Raw genomic sequence first — 14,797 nt, 5'->3', positions numbered from 1 at the left:
TCAACACCTCAAGGTTGATGCTAAGTTTAGTATTTACCGTATTGTGTCAGTGCTCATTAAAATACTCATCAAACGTCCTCTCTGTTTGGTATTGAGTTTGCGTGACTTGTCTGTGTGTTCGACACGACAAGAAGAATCTGATCGTCGTCCTCCCCGGGACATCAGGGCCTTGGTTTTTAATTTGGGTGCTGTGAGCAGAGCTCCTCCAATTCCCACCAAAATAAACAAACCGTGGCCTGGGCATCACGCCTGAGGGCAGAGCCGCAGAAACAACACAGCCAAAGTAAATAGAGTCCTGCATCAGTCAAACAAAGCAGCTCACAGACCTAACACACTCCGATCACTCTGCATGCTCACACGCACATCCATACTAAAAAAAACAAAAACAAAAAAACAGTCAAAACTTGCATACATATGCATTCGGCAGGTATTTTCAATATGGAGCTGTATTTTATGCAGCAATGAGAGACTTGGGTGAGCGGCGATGAGTTTTATTGATTTGATTTGTTCGAATGGTTTGTTTCATTTATCCGTTTTAAAAATCGGTTTATAAAACATACGGTTTCCTCATCCGTGTTCTATTCTATTCCATTCTCAGCTTCTCTTTACATCTCAGAGGCCACCATGCATCATCCTAATAAGCCCTGATTTCTTTTTAATGCTTCAAAAGGAACCGTTCTCCACTCATTATGCCCGACTCGTCTCTCAGAGCTAAAGAATTTTAATAAATCAATTCTGTAACACATGGATCATATTAATCCACTGTAAAATGATTAGGTGGACTCGTGTCCCTGCTGGCTTCATGGGCACCGTACTGTGTGAATTCCCACACGTGTTAGTGAGAGAAGGCAGTGGTGGGTGATCAGAGGAGGTTAACCCGGGTTATTCTGTCAGCACTGCGGTATTGATCGGCGAGGTCAGGGAGGTTTACCTGCAGGATACAGATGTCCCTTAAACTGAATCATCTGCTCCCTGTCCCTCAGATGCCTTTTGCACATTCTGCTCAACTTAATTGAGTTGTTTGTATTGATTTGCTACACCTTCTGTGTGTATGGGATGCTTATGGTCCATCGAGGCATTGTGTACGGACGTCCGGCTTAAGAGCTTTTTCATTCTTTAGCGTAGATGTCCAACAGCACAGAGCGCAAATTTGAAGCCTGATTTGTTGTTATGACTGAACATGGCCAAGGAAGGCACCGATGGTGCCATTTGGAAGGATGATTCATATTTGATATGAGACCAAATGTAGTCAGCGCATGAATTGTAGTGTTGGGGTGCTACTTTGTATCTTTATCCTCATAAACTACTAAATGCAAGGTAAAAAAAAACCCAAACAAACACTTTCATTGTTTTATAAAATTACATTTAATTTTTACCTTATTTGCTCAATGACTCCCAAACAATTTGCTTAACAATTTATTTTCATTCAGACAAATGCTAAAGACCCTAAAGGGTGAGTATGCTAATGTTTCATGTTGACATCAACATGAAACGGCTTGAGTTTTAAAAATGACACATTTTAATGATTACGAGTCAACTCTCTTTTGAGGGACAATAAGTTTATATACGTTGTACTTTCAGATTTAAATCTTTGCAGGATGTTTTCATTCACTGCATTACACACACTGCATGAAAGGTAATTTTCAAAAATCCATAGTAGGAGCTCTTTAATTTTCTAATATTAATTTCAAATCTATAAGTAAGAAGTTCAGTGCAGGGACTTGAGTCACTGATTTGTTTTTGAATATATTCAACACACTGAAACGGACTAGCAATGCTAACAATCAATCTTCTTTCAACCGGTACAATGAAATTGATTTCTGATAGTCCTTTCACTGTACCACAAAATGAATAGATTTGCTACAGTGAACACCAACCTAAATCTCCAGCCAGAGAGAAACCTGTGTCTTGCTCATACATATTGTCAATACACAACTTCAGTCAATCCACAAGAGATTGTATGCTTAAACTTAGTTTTATTTGACAAATATCGGTAGTATCACTGCATGAGCCCTGATACATAGCACCAGCCAATTCATTGACCTGAACTGTTGTGTAATATTTACAATTTCGTGCCTCTAACAGATATTGTTTTTCTTTCATAAGGCGTTGAAGTACAGAATTTGCTTTCCTCTTCAGTGCTGTTTAGAATGTCAGAGCTGTTTGGTTTTAGACTAGCTTAAGCATTCAACCATTTGCGGTCCCCTATGGGTTTCTAACACAGAATTTTTGTGTCTAATTTAAATGGGTCGCACAACTCATGCAGAGCTTTCCCACTGGTTTGTGCAGCTTTGTACAAATTGGCCTGGTTTCTTTAGTTGAAACCGGTTTGCGCCGTGCTGTCCGTTGGGCCGGTTGATAATTGGTCTACACTGCGCAGTTCGGTTGGGTAGTGCTGTTTCATCCAGCTTTTGGAGTGTTCACCGTTTGCGCAACAGAATACTGCAACACATAATCATAGCGAGGAGCTATTTTGTAGTTGACATAATTTAGTCACACAGCCAGGAAAAGTGGTCACTTTTAGTGTCAGTCAGAACCCTCAAATCTATTATTTTCTGTAACCCAAGAACTTTTTGGTGTAATGTTTGCTTAAAGTATGCTGTGCTGTCTTTCTTTGTTTATTTGTTCAGTAGATTTTTATTTTTTTTCCCAAAGCTGCATTTATTTGATTAGAAATACAGTCCAGTGGATATATTGATATCATATTACAATTTAAAATAACATTTCAATTTTAATATATTGTAAAATTACATTATTCATATGGCAGCAAAGCTAATTTTCAGTGTCATTACTCTGTCTTTAGTGTCACTGGTCCTTTAGATTATTCTAATTAGCTGATTTTAACCATGCTGAATAATGCTGCTTAATATTTTTGTGAAAACGACAGTAGCACTATAATAATTATTATTATTAATAAGGTAAAAGTGGTTGTAGTTTTTTTTTCACTCTTTTTTGAGCAATTTTGTTGTTTCGGTTAAAAAAAAGCTAAATTAGACCAATGCCATGAAAAGTGACATATGTGTTAATTTGGAGTAGTGATTGGCTGCTGTGGCTGGAGAGTAGGCGTCGAGGACATTTTCTTCTCTGAGCTTTTTCGCTGAAATGCTATGATCCAATCACTGTGCTGTATTATTTATGATGTCCTATTACAGCTGAGAATTCAAGCAGTATCCATAGTTAAAATCCAGACCAAAGCAAGCATGCATTTTAGGTCTTGTGAACTCATTTCAAATTCTCTCCAAACATAAACCAGCACCATGTATGCGCAAATGTCTTAACTCTTTCAGCGCCATTACCAATTTATCTCTCCAATTCGGTTACAACGCTTGCTCGTCAAAGACGAGTTTTTACGCCAATACCTATTGTAGGTGCATTACGGTATGGAAAGCCCTAGTGCATGTCCTGAATGAATTACGGGACTTCCCTAGCCTACCGCGCTCAAGATGTCAATATGTAGATCATCGGGACAAAGTAGTGTAGTCAGTGACAGAGATGCCTTTGCAGACACAGAAACATCTCTAGTTATGTTGTGGATAGATTGATAGCCCGGCAATATGAATATGAGTATATGTGTGCGCACTTGATCTATATATAATGTATGTGTGTGTGTGTGTAAACATATGTATATAATATGTTCATATATGCAAAGCAGAAAATATTCTGAAGGCTGTCAAAATTAGGTGAAGGTCATCAAAAATATTGGTGGGGAACCGTTGCCGGAGAAAGAGTAATATATGCACAAATAAGGGCACTGATATAGCAGTACATCTGATCAGGAATGCCATGAAAATTAAACAAACTGAAAATTTAGTTCCGTCAAACGATTAATCGATCGTATTGTAAAAATGGCTATACAAATAAACTTGAATTTATGCATACATAATACACACAATATATATGTTGTAGGTCTTTTTTTATTGGTTTTCTCCATTCTTCCCACATTGTACCCTCCCACTTTTCCACAGTTGTACGCCCCATTTCCGCTGGAGTCTTTTTCAGATCTAAAGTGTAAAAGACCAGAGCTGAAACAGAGGGGTTTCATGACGCATTAAATCAGCACTGGCAAGTTAGCAATGATAATTAAGCTATATGTAATTAATCTCAGGAGCTACCTAGCCCTACTACCTGTTTTTTGCCCTGTCAGTGAGCAGTGAGCTGTCACGTACAGGCATTAACAGGCTGGCCTTCTTGCTTCTCATCTGCTGGACTGCAGCAGCACACAGCAGAGGCCCCTCGGCAAGAACCCTGTGCTCTATGATTCCCTTTCACAAGGTTAGTTAGAGTCCCTAGAGTCTCTGTTTATCTGCTTTCTGCTGCTTAAACATTTTATATTCTCTCTCTCTCCCTCACATACGCACTTGTATGCTAGGCGACTTATACAGTCGTAATGCAACATTTTCACAGAGTCTTGAACTCAGTACTTCAAAAGGTCCCATTTTTTGTTAATGAGCCCATAACAACGGAACAGCCTAGCAATAATCCCTCTCGCTATGCATGACAATCTCAAACCTGCTCCCCGCCTGCACTGGATCACATTATAATGCTACTTTACTAGGACTTGGTGCCCTTGTGAATTTTACAGGGATGTTTCACAACTCCTGACTAATGATTTGTTGACTGTGTTTTTGGGGGCGTCTGAACGAGTGCAAACTATTTCTGGCAGAGCGGATCAGAAGCCGTACCCTCTCTCTGCTGACTGGCTCGTGAAGAGAGAGAGAAGGGAGATCTGTGTAATGATAATCTCAGCATCTCCTTTGCAGAATTTCTGAAGCCTGTTTATTTTTATGAGGGTTTATGGGGTTGGCAGAGAATTAGGAGTCTTGATTGTGTCGTGAGTGTTTGCGTATTGAAATGCCAGCCTGTCCGGTCTTTTAGCTAATGTTCTCACCTCACAATCAGATAGATTCACAGTTTGCAGGTTATTAGCTGCTAATGAGAGTCAGAGGTTCAGAAAATTGGACGTGTTAGAAAATTCAGCCGTGACTCATAATTCAAGATGCGAGGTTTGGAAAAGCTTACCTTAAATTACATTTAAAGACTATGTTGATTATAGCTTAATTTTTTTGTGGTGTTAAAGTTAACCCTAAAAACATGAATAATTTAATAACACTGTTTTATGTCTACCGTATATGAATATATAATGACTATTTTCTATATTGTACTGTGCATTTAACGACTAAAATCACTTTTAACATTTATTTAGTTTTGTTTTTGATACTATAGACTATAGAATTTTATTAACAGTTCATCTATATAATTCTGTAAATGTATCAATATTAGCCCGAATTGTAATATTAGTTATTTCTGGGATTTTTCTGTGATCTAGACTCCTGAATTCAGCTTTTAAAATGATAGTTGGATTTTTATCAGAACCCAAGGCAGAATGAATCATAATTCATGTGCACTTAGAAAAACAAAGACGCTATTCTTTAAAACTTCAGTCCACTGTCTGTTAAGAACATTCTTAAGCTGTTTGGTATCTTATGATAATGTGCGTTTAAAAAAAATGATTTAAAAAAAACAAAACAAAAAAAACATGTTGAATCACGAATCATTATCTATAGCACTGAGAGGAGGGAAAGCAGTCTGAAAGGAGGAGTAAAAGAGAAGAGATCCTGCCTTTTGAATTGAAAATTCATATCCAGAGCTCTAATGAAACCAGCCCCACTGGTGGGAACCATCTCAACCATGCAATGCAAATCATTATTTCCACTAGAGAGCAAACACTGGAGTACATATTCGTATAGAAAGAACGTTACTCAGCTCACTGCGGTTCATTTGAAGTTCAGCGTAAGAACAAAACAAGAACGTGTCACAGGTTATGAACAGAAGACAGGTAAAGCGGGCAAAGAAGATAGTTTTGAAAAGTTTGCATTGAATTTTACATAACCCCTGTTTCATGCTCAAAAACACTGACGCAGAAGGGTTATGTGAGGTTGACCTTCAGAGACCCAATGTAGCAACTGGAAAACTAGATTACTATGTGATTTTGATGGAATTAAATAGTAAAGGCATAGTTCACTTAAAAAAAAAAATATTTTGGTATTATATTTAAGTGTTTCCTCCTAGGATTTATTTTTTCAGCTGTGGTGGCAGGATTATGAACACACTCCCTTCCCACCCATGTTTTTTTTTTTTTTTTCTAATTAAATGTTTATTAAGAAGTGGAATAAGACAAATAAATTATCATCACGGGAAATTTATATTAATACAAAAACCAGTGGTAATGCAGAGGTGGAACACAAAAGTGGCTTATGGGGACATTTTCAGACATTTAATAAGGCTGAGAGGTGGTATGAGTGAAATTAAAGTCTTAAGATTAATGTTTTAAATGTAACATTTAGAAGTATAGAACATAGAAATATTAAATGATTTGAATAACTGAAATTATAAATAAAATCCAAAGCTAAATCCACCAGCGGGTGAGTAACTTAATAGGTTATTAACTTGGTGTTTATTGAATAGTTATTAATATTAAATCGAACTGTCTATTAAATCAATATAACATTTGCAAATGAGCTTAATCATTTTTAAAAGCTCTTCTTAGCTCTCTCACCTTCCTTAGTTTATCTCTGTGGACACAGATAGCACTCCAGAGAGTTCTCTTTCACTTTAAATAAGCAAGACTCAAACACATGCAAATGATCCATTCCGTCATTTGTCATCGCAAACTTAGTGCAGCACCTGCAGGAAAGAGTAGAATTATCATCAATAGCCGCACTCCCACTCTGAAATTCAAGCTCTGCTCTGAGTGCCACATGGCCACGGCGAGGATGATCTTTGGTGTGGCGGCCCGCCACATGTTAGAATGAATGTAGCAGTGCTGTATTTGGAACAATAGCTGGTCCTCATCGAATCCGTAGTGTGTAAGTTAATGGGAACCAACAGTTATTTGGTAAGGATAAAAGGAGGATTATTCCATTTAAAGGAGTTTTTTATTTCTTTGTGATGTGGCGGACCCCCTAATTTCACAAAATGTTGTAATGAAATGTTTTCATAACCAGTGGTTTAATAAAGGCACTTCCAATGATGAGAGAATGAAACGCATATCATCATTGCTAGGTTCTTTAATGTATGAACGTTTCAGATGCCGTCCCACATCTGTGGTAACAAAAACTGAATCAGCGCACTCTGGAAGCACTTCTGCACTTCTGTCATGGTTATATTTCAGTGCTTTTGTTTGAATTCTGATTCATGTGAACCTGTACTTTATTCTATGCCTCTTTAGTGCCTGTAAGTAGTGTGAATTCAATCAATGGCACAACCTCTGCTCTGCATTTAAACTAGCCTCAAGTTTAAAACCCTTTCAACCCACACAACCCAAACTTAGCAGGAGCTCTTGTGATCTGATTTTAAGATTCAAGCACCATCGACCCACATAGCCAAAAAAAATCAGCCAGAGCACTTCTGAATGCTGTTGAATCACTTGTAAATGGACACATAAATCTTTGTATTTCTGTATTTTAGTAACTTGAGTTTGCAACGCTTAAAATACTGTATGCGCCAGATTCATGATCTGAGGACTCAAGAATAGAAATGCAGTGAGTGTTTATTCATTTCGTAAGCCTATTATATCATAAACAGTAGCCTGTGACACATAAGAGGGCAAATATATAATCAGGCTATAGAAATACAGCAGCTTGTCTTATAATTGCGGTTACATGGACAAGGACAGGGTTGTCTTATTAGTTTTCAAATGTGAAATCTTGTTCGGATTATGAATACAAATGACCTAAGCAAATCTGACTGGCTGTGCTGCTTGTGCAGGGTGCTAGTATTGATTGTGCTCTGCTTTTCAGCTGATTTCGCAGAACTCTTTGCCTTGATGTTTGTGTAGATCGAGTTTTATTTTTTTTCCTAAAAGCCCCTTCTGCATAATCAGAGCTGCTGCTGTTATTGATCGGTGTGGTGTAAGTAGGTGTTTCTTGTAATTGTTAAACTGGTTCGGCGGTTGCTAGACTTTAATGGGTGCCTCCGTCTCTCATTTGGCTTCAAAGCTTTAAGTGAGAAAACATTGTTATTCTGGGAAATGAATATTTCCTTAGGCTACACATTCGGCACTCAGTCTGCGAGAGAGACAGATTTTTATTTTCTTTGAAAAATAGCGTGAGGTGGCCTGTGCTGTCTTAGACATCCTCAGTGAGGTTCCTCCAAGAGCCATGGGATGTCAGACCAAGACTCTGCACGCTCTTTTTACAACAAATCATTATGTCCAGACACCCTCTTTATGTTCTTTCTCAACAAACCTCTGGGTTTTCTCTGATAAAGTTAAGTTACAGGTTTAATCTTCCTCCTACACCATTTCTTACTTTTCAAACACACTTTTTTTCATATTTTCATATCCCTAACCTTGTGTTTCTCTCTCTGTTTTCTCACCCTCTCACCTCAGATTCTTTTGTTTGCTGTTTTTATTAGTGTTGTTTGCCAAAGCAAACTTGCTTGTACGTAAGAAGTTTTTTGAGGCCTTTTTTTTTTCCTGAACTCTGAACCCTAAGCATTACACTTTAGTGGGTAACTCACCCCTCAGTGTTTGTGCTATAAACACAAAGAATACCTCAAATTGTGTGACTTGTGGGGAGCCCCTTTACATTATTGTAAGGATACAATAAACAACAGAGCCCAAGTTTAAATTGATTTTTAAATATAATAATAATAATAAACATTTAACTCTTTAAAATGTATGCAAACATGGAAATTTCACATAATGCAGTTTTAAAATGAAATAAAAAAATGATATGATTAAGTGTACAGTTGCCCTAATACACACACTATGTATACAGTACTGTATAGCACATTTCTGTTGTATGTTTATATGATGGCAATGATGTAAAATAAAAAACTTACTTTATCATTTTCTCTGTCTGTCTTTATTGTAGGTTGCATACTTCCACACTTCCTTGTGTTTGAGTTCTGTGGTGGCAGTGGTGGAGTTGGTTACTCTGTCTACCAGGGCAGACAGTTCCCAGGATGCACTGGGGTCGGGGTTTGGACTGCTTCAGCTCTTCACAGGTCGCGCAGACACCGGCATCTCTCAGGGGGAGGGCAGGTAACTGAGTGGTGCAGGATGGCCATTTCCATGAGTGAGAAAGATGACACTCCAGAGCACACAGCCTTATTGACTATGCAGCAAATCCTGAAACCTGTAATGAGTGAATAAAGTGGGCTTATTATAATTGGCCCGCTATTCATCAGAAGAAAGAACCAAATGTGTGCCTCTCATAACTCCTTTAATGGGTCTGTAATTGCATGTTCTCTTTGTCATGCCGAACAAAGAAAAATAATTGTATAACAGCCAAGTGTGGTGGACCTCTGAATCAATTCAGAGTACTTTTTGTATACTGAGGACTATACAACTGAGTACTTTTTTGTATTTAAATTCACGTCATTCTTTAACTTCGTTCCACATTTTAGGACACAAAATAACCCACATCTGAAACCTGATCTGATGGTTTTGCTTTTTAACAAATGCTGTTTTAGAAAAAGTGTTATAGCATATCATATAAATGTACATTACTACTACAAAGTTTGGGGTCAGTAAGATTTTAAAAATCTTTTAAGATGGCTCTATGCTTGCTTTCCAAGGCTGTTTTGTTAGATTAAAATACTGCAAAGCAGTAATATTGTAAAATATTATTACAATTTCAAAATTATTTTTGTTTGCATGAATATATTTTAAAATGTAATGTATTCCTTTGGTAAAGCTGAGTTTTAGCAGTAATTACTCCAGTCTTTGGTATCATAACATCCTTCAGTAAGCATTTGCTTGTTTACTACTCAAGATTATTATTATTATTACAGTGTTGAAAACAGTTTTACTAATTATTTTGTTGAAACATTTTGTTCCTTTAATGAATATAATGTTTGTAATATTTTATATAATGCATTTTTTTAGTTAGTTTTTTTTTTTTACAATATACATGTTACTTTAGTTAACTTTAAATTTAATGTGTCCTTGCAAGAATATAATAATTTTATTAATTTTTTAATTTTTTTTGAAAAACCTAACCTAACTCTTTTTGACCCCAAACTTAATGTGTGTGTGTGTGTACATTTATATATTTATGTATTTATTTATTTTTAACCACCATGTGGCTTTTTAGGTTAACTCTCTTCAGTGGGACCCCTAGAGCCCTCTTTCACCCGATGCTGAAAGACCCTTTACAGTGTGAGTACAACCCTGAGCTTCACATTCAGTCAGTAGTTCATAGTTCACACCATTTTCATTGCATTCAGTTAAAGATTGAAGTCAGATTGAAATCGGAATTGACTTCTTTTTTTTTTTTAATTCAGTGTCTGTTAATTTTGATGTATGTATTAAAATGACAATAAAAGTAATTGATAAATTATTTTAATAAGTAGTGATACATGACATGTTCGTGAAAGTAAACTAAACCTTCAGTCTCAACATTATCCCAGCCTTTGACAAATCATTTGGGTGTGATTGGTCTGATGTTCGACAACCTGTTGTCGTTATCCAATCAAATGCCTCTGTACTTTTCCACATTAAAAATATTGAGTGACACGCAAGTATGTCACATTGAGGAAGTGAAATAGGTTGTGAGTAGTGTTTCATGCTGACTTTCAAAGCTGAATTGTTTAGTCCGTATGAATGTTTTTTTGAAATGAAGAGATCATTCTCAGTTTCCTTCTAGGCAATTCTCCATGATTTTTTTTTTTAGTTCGGTACAGTTGATAGATGTTTCATTGATGTGATTACCCCAGCAGCACAGCAGGTATTTGAAAGCTTGACTGAACCGGCCTGATTTCTGGGGAAAGCACATGTAGTGAAATTTGACACTAGATAACATATTCTACTCATGGTCTCAAAGGAGTCAAACAGAGCAAGAGACAACAGCAAGAGCTTAGTAATAAATAGTTGATAAATAGCACTTTATGCTTTCTGACAGTAGCGATGAAAAACTATTTGCATGTGTGTGCGTGTTTGCCTCATTTTTCAAATGCTTTCGATATTCAATCTGTCAGCCTGCCTTGACTTTTCCATTTAGATTCATTTCCCACCTGAAAGCAAATTGAATTAGGAATATTTCTTGCAGTGCTGTTCTAAGCAAACAATCTCTATCATGACCATTTCAGATCTTATTTTCCTATCCTTCCTGACACTGAAAGGTGAAGGAGAATCTTAAATGTGCAAATTAAAGGAAATAGTTGGGACTCGCCTATAAATAATTGAAGAGATTCTTGAAACAGATTTCAGAAAGTAGCCTTAATTGATGAAGGTTCTTTAATGTTGGCCTTTTTTGCTGTTGTGTTTGGCAGACTTTTCATACCATGGAAGATGCTTTATTTGGTTTTGACCTTGTAAGTGTTTTATGTTTGTGAATCGCATTTAGATTGCTTTCTTCTATTTATGTTCTTATCTTTTTATGTGTTAATGGATATGTTCCAGTTTTTGCCATTGATTTACATTTATGCCATGCGTAGTGTCTACATTCATATTCCGTATCTGTAGTTTTAATAAGCATACGTTTTTTCTTTTTATTCCTTCACTGTGGATTGAAACGCAGCCAACACGGTTGTCTTCAAAAGTCTCCTTTCGGAAGGAATTAGCTCACACTGTACAGATCCATAGATGTTCTTCCGAAATGGTATAATCGTAAAATGACTTTTGGGGAGAAATTGAATGCCAACGAAAGGCTGAAAAAGTATTTTTCTCAGATGACAGCAGCAGGTGGTACAGAACAAAAAAATATGCATGATTGGAAAGAAATCCCTTGTGAAAAAGAAGTACATGTTTAGCATACTTATTACAGAAATAATATACTTTAAAAAGAATGTACGTGTTTGTAAAGAGAATGTTTTCAGACATTTAATTGTATGTTAATTTAATCAACTGAACGTTATTGTGTTTTTAGACACACTTAGGCACATCGTCATATGTAATTACATAATTACTTTTATTTACTTTGAAATACTGTTAAAATTTACTGCTGTATGACCAGAATACATGCAATTGTCATTAAAATTTTATTTATATATATATATATATATATATATATATATATATATATATATATATATATATATATATATATAATTTTTTTTTTTTTTTACATAATTTTTTTTTTTAATTAAGTTGCAATGTAGCACATTTTATAATATATTCATTCAAGGTAATTTTTAATAAAACAAAAAAATAATTTTAGAATCAAGTAGTTTTGGTTTGGTATGTTAGTAAACGCATGACAAAATGTATTTCATTCTTTAAAGCTCCACAGAAGATACTTAAAACAATGATTTACTTTAAAGAATAAATATTACTTTGACATTTTTACAAAGTGAAATTTACAAATATGCTACTAATAATTAAAAGTACACGACAAGGGTTCAATTAAGCACACTTCTTTTTCATGAAGGGATAATTTAATAAGATAGAAGACAGAGAATGGTTACAAACAAAATCACTTCATTTCTTTTGTCAGAGTAATGTAGTTTTGTGGTTGTCCCATCACGCTGCTTGCTTTGTAGATGAGTTAATCTTGAGACTGAGAGCACCATATGAGAGTGACTCATGGATGTAGTGTATCTGCAGGGTGTCCAGCTGTTGGAGTGGAGAGGGAGCAACGCTGATCTAAAATTCTCTCTGAATCCAGCCTTTCCTTCTAGCCGTGTGTCTCTGTGCTACCTGCCATTCTGTCTCAATTATGCCTCTCCATGCTGGAGGGAGGAGATGTCCTGCTGTCTCTCGGAGAGTCTGAGCCTCTCAGAGGGCCTCTCAGATCACACATAAACTTGCTGTCAAACACACACAAACATTCTCTCACATGACTTATATAGGAGCACACTCAGCCACTGACTGCTCATTATTACTGTGCCGCTAAAGCCACTGAAATAATTTATTTCTTTATTTTTTTATTATTTTATATATACCTACTTTTGGTCAGATATTGAGCCAAAATACTCAAATAAAATATAGATTTTATTTGGATGCGTAGTCTGTAATGTCTTAAGCAGAAGACACGGTAAGTGTTTTTAAAAAATTAGAGAGCAGTACATATTGTTGCAATGTTTACTTTTTCTGTTATTTGCATGGTTGGTTACATTTTTGCTTTTTGTGTTAAGCAATGATTTTTCTTCCCGCCTGCTTTTTGCAGCAGAACATTTTTGGATCACAAGCCACAAGTTGAGAACTACTGGCATAGAGGACGTGTAAACAGCACTGGCAGAGCCTAATAATGCTGGCACGTTGAAATCTGCGCTTTATTTGATGTGTTTGTCTGGGCGCTTGTCTTTTGTGTGTGTGTGTGTGTGTGTGTGTGTGTGTGTGTGCAGAGAGAGTTGGAGAGATGTGAGAATGAGTGAGCAGTTTTTCATCTCCGAAGATTAGAATTCCTATTTTGACACACTTCAGTGTTTGTAGATGGCTGATTTTGACACGCACAGTAGCTTAGTCATTCCTTCAGAATAGAGACAAATAGATGCAAAGCCATGTTGATGTTGTTACATCTGCTGTTCTTTCAGCCGTGAAAGAAACACATAATAACCCTGAAAGGCCAAAGGAAGATCAGTCATGTTGAATTAGTTGCTAAATCATAGGTTTAATCATGAAGTATTCAGTGGGAATCAACAACAAAGCTGGTGGACAGAAAGCTGGGGGTTCTGGTACACTGATTGCTATTTTTTCTTTTCTTATCTTTTTTTTTTTTTGATTCATTTGAATAATTTTATGCTCTTATTGGAGCCATGGCTTAGTGGTTTACACATGTTCTTCACGTGTGCTGAGCTTTAGTGTTTGTATAAGAGATGCAAGTTTGAATCTAAACTGTAATGTGTCCTGACAATAAAATAAATAAATACAATTTAAAAAGTTAAAATACAATAACACAAAATAAATAAAATTTATATTCATCATTAATCAGACACTTTTATCCAAACAAACGCATGAGAAAATTAAAACAATAAAAAAATGATATATATATATATATAAATTGTTTTCATTTTTTATTAAATATTCTTATTAAATAAGTAAAACACTATCATCTAGAAGTTTGAGATTAGTAAGATCATTTAGCAAAGATTCCTAAAATTGCATTAAAAAGTAAATATTTTGGAACATTATACATTATTACCTTCTTTTATTTTTTATACAAAAATGCTGTTCTTTTGAACTTTCTATCAAAGAATCCTAAAAAAAAAACCGACTCACAGTTTTGACAAAACTGTTAAGCAGCTGTTTTATATGAATGAATAATATTTAGGAATATATCTTGAGCGTCAAGTCAGCATATTAAAAAGATTTCTAAAGGATCAAGTGACATTAAAGATAAAAGTCACAGAAATAAATGACATTTTAAAGTATTTCACAACAATACTTTTTATTTTTTCTCAATCTTGTCGCACATAAGAGGCATCCTTCAAAAACATTAAAGAGCACTTCCCTTTCCCAAATTTTTGACTGGTAGTGTAATCGTAGTAATGCTACACAGCAGGTGTCTCATTTATACAGATGCAGTGAAATAGAAAAATACATACTTAAAAAGTTCAGCAGGTTATATTTGAAATGCATAGTGTTGCATAATAACGCTGCAAAGAATGATCTTTGCTGCACATAAATATGCAGGCCCACACAAAATCTTTGCATAGATTTCCTCAGGATTGGTACTTCCCTCACACATTGCATTCTACAGAATGCCCCCAAATTCAGAGCAGAGAATAGAATAAGTGTCCCAATTCGTTTGGTTCCTAATACGTAAGCATTAGAACAGCATGTTTATTTGCTACTAAGTGGATGTTGTTTAATTGAATTTGTTGTACTCTAATTGTACAGATTGGTCCATTA

The 14,797-nt window shown here is 35.8% G+C and overlaps 1 protein-coding gene across 2 annotated transcripts in view; it reads left to right on the top strand.

The window, feature by feature from the left end:
• Window positions 1-14,797, top strand: part of LOC122349915 (nephrocystin-4-like) — a 35,099-nt gene that overhangs the window by 11,685 nt on the left and 8,617 nt on the right. For both annotated transcript variants that reach the window (XM_043246052.1, XM_043246051.1), the window contains exons 3-4: window positions 8,877-9,046; window positions 10,101-10,165. In XM_043246052.1, the coding sequence (XP_043101987.1) occupies window positions 8,877-9,046; window positions 10,101-10,165 (235 nt within the window). The remainder of the gene's footprint in view (window positions 1-8,876; window positions 9,047-10,100; window positions 10,166-14,797) is intronic.

Source organism: Puntigrus tetrazona, chromosome 8, assembly GCF_018831695.1.
Source record: "Puntigrus tetrazona isolate hp1 chromosome 8, ASM1883169v1, whole genome shotgun sequence".
Taxonomy (NCBI): Eukaryota; Metazoa; Chordata; class Actinopteri; order Cypriniformes; family Cyprinidae; genus Puntigrus; species Puntigrus tetrazona.
Note: the sequence above shows the minus strand (reverse complement) of the source record. Positions and strands in the feature narration are given on the sequence as shown.